We start from the raw sequence: 6,454 nt of genomic DNA, 5'->3' as shown, positions 1-6,454 counted from the left end.
GGAGAGAGAGAGAGAGAGAGAGACAGACAGAGACAGAGACAGAGACAGAGAGAGAGAGAGAAAGAAAGAGAAAGAGAGAGAGAGATTTAGTCATCAACACAAGCTTTTATACATCTGTCACTGACTATAAATTATAGTTTCAGCCCTGATTCCAAGTGCACAAGTTAATGCAATGCTCAGCGAATTCATCCATGATTAGTTCTAGTTTTAGTAACCCACAACACAACGTCATAACTAGAGAGAGGAATCGACACACTGAAGAGTTCAAATCCCACCGCAATCTAGCCTGAGCTGAAACTAAAAAGCTCCATAGTAAACCAGAGACTCAAACAGAAAACAGCCCCAGTTGAAAATTTGCTGAATACAATAAATAAAGTAACTAACGGATTTATGACAATGTTCACTTTCTGTGACAAACTATGAAAATCTTATCAAGGACACTTTTCTTCTTCTTTTTTTTTTTTAAAGTAGAGGGTTTTACGGTGCTCGCAACTGCATAAGGTCATGTGAGCGCCACGACACTTATTCAAAGGCAGCAAAAAATAGTGAAGTTTCACAACACTTCGTTCGCTCAAGACCAGGAACTCAGCGCTGAGAGTACGGACATGGGGAAATCATTTGTGAAATGTGAAATGTGAAATGGTACAGGTTTAATGTCCTTATCAACACTATTAGGTTCTTTAACTCTTCAAACCCCATCAGACGCTGGCAGCATCCGGCGGTAATAACCCCGTTCCCCATTAGACACTGGGAGTGTCCTATACCAGTGACAACTAATTGGTTTAAACTAAAACTATTTGCTAGTTTCTTCTTATTTTTCGGATTTATTCCCCATCCAAGACGGAATTTCATAAGGGCCTCTCAACACTATCAACTGACAGAATTTCATAAGGGCCTCTAAACACTAAACACAACCAACTGACAGAGAATTTCACCAAAGTCAACATTTCTTCCTAATCCAATACACAATCATCAATGTACATCCGTACAGCAAATCTGCTTCATGAAAAAACAGGCTTAAAAAACACAACCTCTAATCTCCTAACGCTTTAATTAGTCTGTGCTTTTTTACGCAGCTATGACAAAGCTCTGTCACCTAGAGGGGGTTTTCAGCACACTCCACTTTTACCATTAATAATAGACAGCATTTGTATAGCGCAAATCTGCGCTCAACAGCAAGCTCTATGCGCTTCACAATCTATATTATTACCCCAGCAGACCTGAGAGCATTCTGAAACAACCTCAACTTCCTGGGAAGCATACAGTGCAAGCAGCCATTTATTTATCGTTAAAACACTAACATACTGACATGGTCTTTTGCCGTCTATGGCCGGGTACCCATTCCCACCTGGAAGAAGTGAGGAACATTCGTGTAAAGTGTCTTTCCCAAGGACACAACGTTGGGCCCGCGGCTCCAACCCCCGAATTCCCAACCTCACGATTACGAGTCCGGTAGCCTAACCACTGGGCCACCACCGCCACAAGTAAAGCAACAATAAATAACTTTTTAAAGAACATGTCACATGACACCATTTCACCTGAGGATTGCCAACGGAGCTCATAGCACAAACAGGACCAGAAGGAACAAAATCTACTTTTGTTGATGTGAAGACCAAGGCAGTCTCAAAGGACACTTTAGCAAACCAACTGTTCCAACAATGACCTCTTCATTAGGCACACGTTGGGAGTCACGTAACACAGTCAGCGTCCCTCCTGTTCCAAATCCTACGTCTCAAATTAGAAATACTGGCACTCGAAAAAGCTGGAAAAAAATGTTGGGGCGGGGGGGGGGAACTTTGTTTCTTTTTCAAAGTGCAACACAAGAACAAAAGGATAACAAGCAAAAAGCCCCGCAATTCAAAGACTTAAATAAACATTACCAAACCATTTGTGAGGCAGACCAAACCATTTGTGAGGCAGCGTGGTGGAATCAGGCTCTCGTCAAAATAATCAAAGTGAAGAAACTTGCATTTTTCCACAGGTTTGCAAATTTTTATCCAATTTTTGTTTTTTTGGCTCAACATCTTTCATGCCCATTAAAGAACTCATTTTTGTGTGGATTTTTCTGAAAAACGTTGATTAAACGCACAAAAAATGTAAATTTTCAGTTACCACGGACTCTTAAGCTAAGGAAGTAGCTAATCTTTGGCAGCCATTTTCTCACTATTTTTACCTCTGAAAACAGGTGACCCCCTCCTCCTTCATTCGCTAATATCTCGATTTGTATTCAAGATAAAAGAATATTTTTTTCATCCACATAAAGACAAGTGAACAAGCTTGAAGATGATACCAATAACTCTACATGCCCAAAAATTGACGAGAGCCTGATTCCGCCACGCTGCCTCACATTTTTTTTAAAAAGGGGCGCAAAGATTCTTCCTCTGAGTAAACCAATCAACAAACAAAGGGGGCTGACTAGCAACAAGCAAACAATCTCCAACTATACACAAAGAAAACGCAACCCCGGTCGCAATCACTAAAGACTCCAATACAAACAACTTTTGTAGTAACCGGCTAATCAAACAAAAACATCTTCAGTCCTTGTCTTGCTTCTCGGAGGGGGCGGGCGGCTCAGAATATCCCTCGAAAAACTTTCGTACCAGGCCTGGGACCGTCTCATCGAAGCCAGAAATGTCAAGGTAGTTGAGGTCGTCTGCGTTGGGAAACTGGATCATGTCACTTAAACCAATCACAGCCACCCTGAGGAAAACCAACATAAGGTAACATATTAATAATAAAAATAATAATGATGATGATGAATAAATAATAATAAATTTCACTTATATAATGTATCTCCACAGAGAAATGGGTGGTTGGTGGGTGCTCTGGTGTGGTTTGCTCCTTCTTTCCTATCAAACAGCTATCGTCCTTATCTCCCCTCCTTCTTTTTTATGTTTGTTACTCTCTTGTAACACCTCTAATCTTCTGGCGCTCATATACCTTATGCAGTTGCAAGTGCCGTAAAACTCTTACTAAAACTAAACTAAAAAAAATAAAAAAATTACTCAATGTGCTATACAGTTAGGCAAAGAGCACAGGCACCATACAGTGTTAACTGTGATCCTTTCTCTCTGTCTCTCTCTCTCTCTCCCTCTCTCCTTCTCTCTCTCTCTCTCTCTCTCCCTCTCTCCTTCTCTCTCTCTCTCTCTCTCTCTCTTTCCCTCTCTCTATCTCTCCCTCCCCCTCTCTCTCTTTCTCTCTCCCTCTCTCTCTCTTTCCCTCTCTCTATCTCTCTTCCCCACTTTGTCTCTCTATCTGAAAGAAACTTCCCTGCATATAATATTTTGTCCAATAGTAATGTTTACATCGCGGGTGGTTGGCTAGAGCTCCGGTGTGGTTTGCTCCTTCTTTCCAGTCAAACATCTATCGTCCTTATCTCTTTGTGTGTTACTCTCAAGTTATTTTCCTCACTTCATCCAAGCGGGAATAGGTAGCCTACATGGCTACACACAGCCCAACACAGACAGCCAAACATCTTGCCAGTTAGAGTTTGAGTACTTAAATCGGTCGCACCCACTGTACGCTTCCCGGGTATATAGACTGTGTATGTGTCACGACGTGGCGGAATCAGGCTCTCGTCAATTTTTGGGCATGTAGAGTTATTGGTATCATCTTAAAGCTTGTTCACTTGTCTTTATTTGGATGAAAAAATTATCCACTTATCTTGAATACAAGTCGAGATATTTGTGAATGAAGGAGGTGGGGGTCACCTGTTTTCAGAGGTAAAATTAGTGAGAAAATGGTCGCCAAAGATTTGTTATTTCCTTAGCTTAAGACTCCGCGGTAACTGAAAAATTATATTTTTTGTGCCTTTAATCAACGTTTTTCAGAAAAATCCTCACAGAAATGAGTTCTTTAATGGGCATGAAAGGTGTTGAGCCAAAAAACAAAAATTGGATAAAAATTCACAAACCAGCGGAGAAATGCAAGTTTCTTCACTTTGATTATTTTGACGAGAGCCTGATTCCACCACGCTGCCTCACAAATGGTTAGATCATCATCATCATTATTATTGTCGTCTTACTTAGCCTCCTGCTGAGAAGTGCTTCGGTACTGGCGAATGTTGTCCACCAGAGTCTGCGGCGTCTGGACCACTTTCTTGTCCGTCAGGATGAGGATGTTGTCAAACACTTTGCCATTGCTTGCGGCCCATTGCAAAGGTTGACAGAGGTCTGAGCTTTGGTTCGCCGGCTGTAAAAGCACAAAAAGTTTGAAAATATCACACCCCGATTGGACATGGGAATGAGAAAAAAAAAAGTTTTTAAATAATACAGTCAAACTTGCTCTAACGGCCACCTGTCTAAGACAGTCACCAGTACCGGTACAACTGATCACTTCCCACTTCAACCCCTTGCCTTTTTTCTACTTTCTACTAGCAGTGTCTAAGATATCCATCTGCAACTTTTCTCCTAACTTTGAGAGGCTGTCGTGGATTATTTCCACTGTATTTATTGGGAGTTGGGTCCCTTATCATGGATGGAAAGCAGCTGAAACAAAGAACGGACAGTCACAAACTCTCAAAAAACAATCTTGAAAAAAAAGAACGGACAGTCACAAACTCTCAAAAAACAATCTTGAAAAAAAAGAACGGACAGTCACAAAATCTCAAAAATCAATCTTGAAAAAAAAAAACGGACAGTCACAAACTCTTTAAAAACAATCTTGAAAAAAAAGAACTGACAGTCACAAACTCTCTAAAAACAATCTTAAAAAAAAAAAAAAAGAAATGACAATCACAAAGTTTCGGAGAACAATCATGAAAAAAGAAATGACACTCACAAACTCTCTGAGAACAATCATGAAAAAACTGACAACCACAAATTCTCTGAGAACAATCATGAAAAAAGAAATGACAATCACAAACTCATGGAGAACGATCATGAAAAGAAGAACTGACAACCAGTAAGTTTTGGAGAACAATCATCCACAAATCGTGATCCACCCCGCCCCATCCCTTACGTCTCTGGCAGCTCTCAGGATCTGCTCCACAATAGCCACTGTGTGCATCCCTTTCTCGATATTCAGCGGCGAGGTCTGGGTGTGGAAGAAAACTATTTCAAAGCTGTCCTCCGCCTGCTCAATGGAAGGACGAAAAACAAAGTACAGAAACAGTTTTAGTAAACATTTTACGTCACTTTACAACGCACATATACGTGCCGAGGATTACAAGGGTACTTGAGAGTAACATGCAAAGAAAAGAAGGAGGGAAGGTTTAGACGATAGCTGATGTTTGATAGGATAAAAGGAGTTAACCACACCAGAACACCCACTATCCACCCACAAGCAAATAAATAATATAAGTTTACAACAAGCACGTCTTAAGTCGAACGAATGCTTATCACAATATTTTTCTCATTTTGAACCTACAGCAATTACAAGCCACCAAATTAAGATCTTCAGATTACAAACACCATTTTTGTCCACGTGGTAATCTTTACATTCAATTTTCCTACCTGCTCACAACTGCCGACTGAAAGACTGGGAAAAGTAATAGAAGCAATATAATATAGTGTAAAGCGCATAGAGCCTGCTGTTGAGCGGGGACATGCACTATACAAATGCTATTCATTATCATTATTATTATTAAAAGTAGACAGTTTTCTAGAATCGCCAATTGTATATTACTCAGTGATACCTCTAGGATTTCGTGAAAATACCTGAAAACTTATGAAGTTGTATTTGCACACAAAAAGACTGTCAATAGACACAACTAATAAAGGGTTAAACAGAAAACCCAACCTTCAAACTTATAACTGATCTTCTAGGGGTTAAACAGAAAACCCAACCTTCAAACTTATAACTGATCTTCCAGGGGTTAAATAGAAAATCCAACCTTCAAACTTATAACTGATCTTCTAGTGAAAATAAGGGAAATACCAGAAAAAACAGCAGCCCTGATATCTATGTATAGAGCTGTTAACTTTTCGAAACATAAAAAAACTGGGAGGAGAAACTGCACCCACCTCTGCCAACAGCTGAGCCATCACGGCACAGGGCATGATGGGACTCAGCGTGCTCGACCCGATCACCCGCAGCTTGGTGACCTTGGAGCTGATGTGCACGGCCAGCAGGTGTCGTTTGCCCATCCGTGGCAGAGTCTGTGAGATGAGTTCGAGTGTGAGTAAACGGTCGTGCAGTGCAGGGAATGAGCAGGACACGATAGGCAGAAACAAGGGAGTTAAGAAGAAAAGAAGAGAAGAAGGACCTACCAGTGGCGCCCTCCGACCACCCGCAGAGTCTTTTTTAGTTTTAGTAGAGGTTTTACAACGCTCGCAACTGCATAAGGTCATATGAGCCCCAGAAGATTAGATGTGTTACAAGAAAGTAACAAACATAAAAAAGAAAAAGGGGAGATAAGGATGATAGATGTTCGATAGGAAAGAAGGAGCAAACCACACCAGAACACCTGCCAACCACCCACTTTCAGACTCTCCTCCGCTTGCTCAATGCAAGA

At 40.9% G+C, this 6,454-nt stretch overlaps 1 protein-coding gene across 1 annotated transcript in view; it reads right to left on the bottom strand.

The window, feature by feature from the left end:
* Positions 1–2,296: 2,296 nt before the first annotated feature.
* The window catches only part of LOC101849627 (60 kDa SS-A/Ro ribonucleoprotein), a gene marked incomplete in the record, with an annotated part of 14,436 nt that continues 10,278 nt past the window's right edge, over positions 2,297–6,454 (bottom strand). The window contains 4 exon segments of the mRNA XM_005103182.3: positions 2,297–2,700; positions 4,025–4,191; positions 4,960–5,073; positions 5,964–6,098. Of these exon segments, the coding sequence (XP_005103239.2) occupies positions 2,535–2,700; positions 4,025–4,191; positions 4,960–5,073; positions 5,964–6,098 (582 nt within the window).

This window comes from Aplysia californica, unplaced genomic scaffold (assembly GCF_000002075.1).
Source record: "Aplysia californica isolate F4 #8 unplaced genomic scaffold, AplCal3.0 scaffold00362, whole genome shotgun sequence".
NCBI lineage: Eukaryota > Metazoa > Mollusca > Gastropoda > Aplysiida > Aplysiidae > Aplysia > Aplysia californica.
This window is presented reverse-complemented; position numbering and strand designations above follow the sequence as displayed.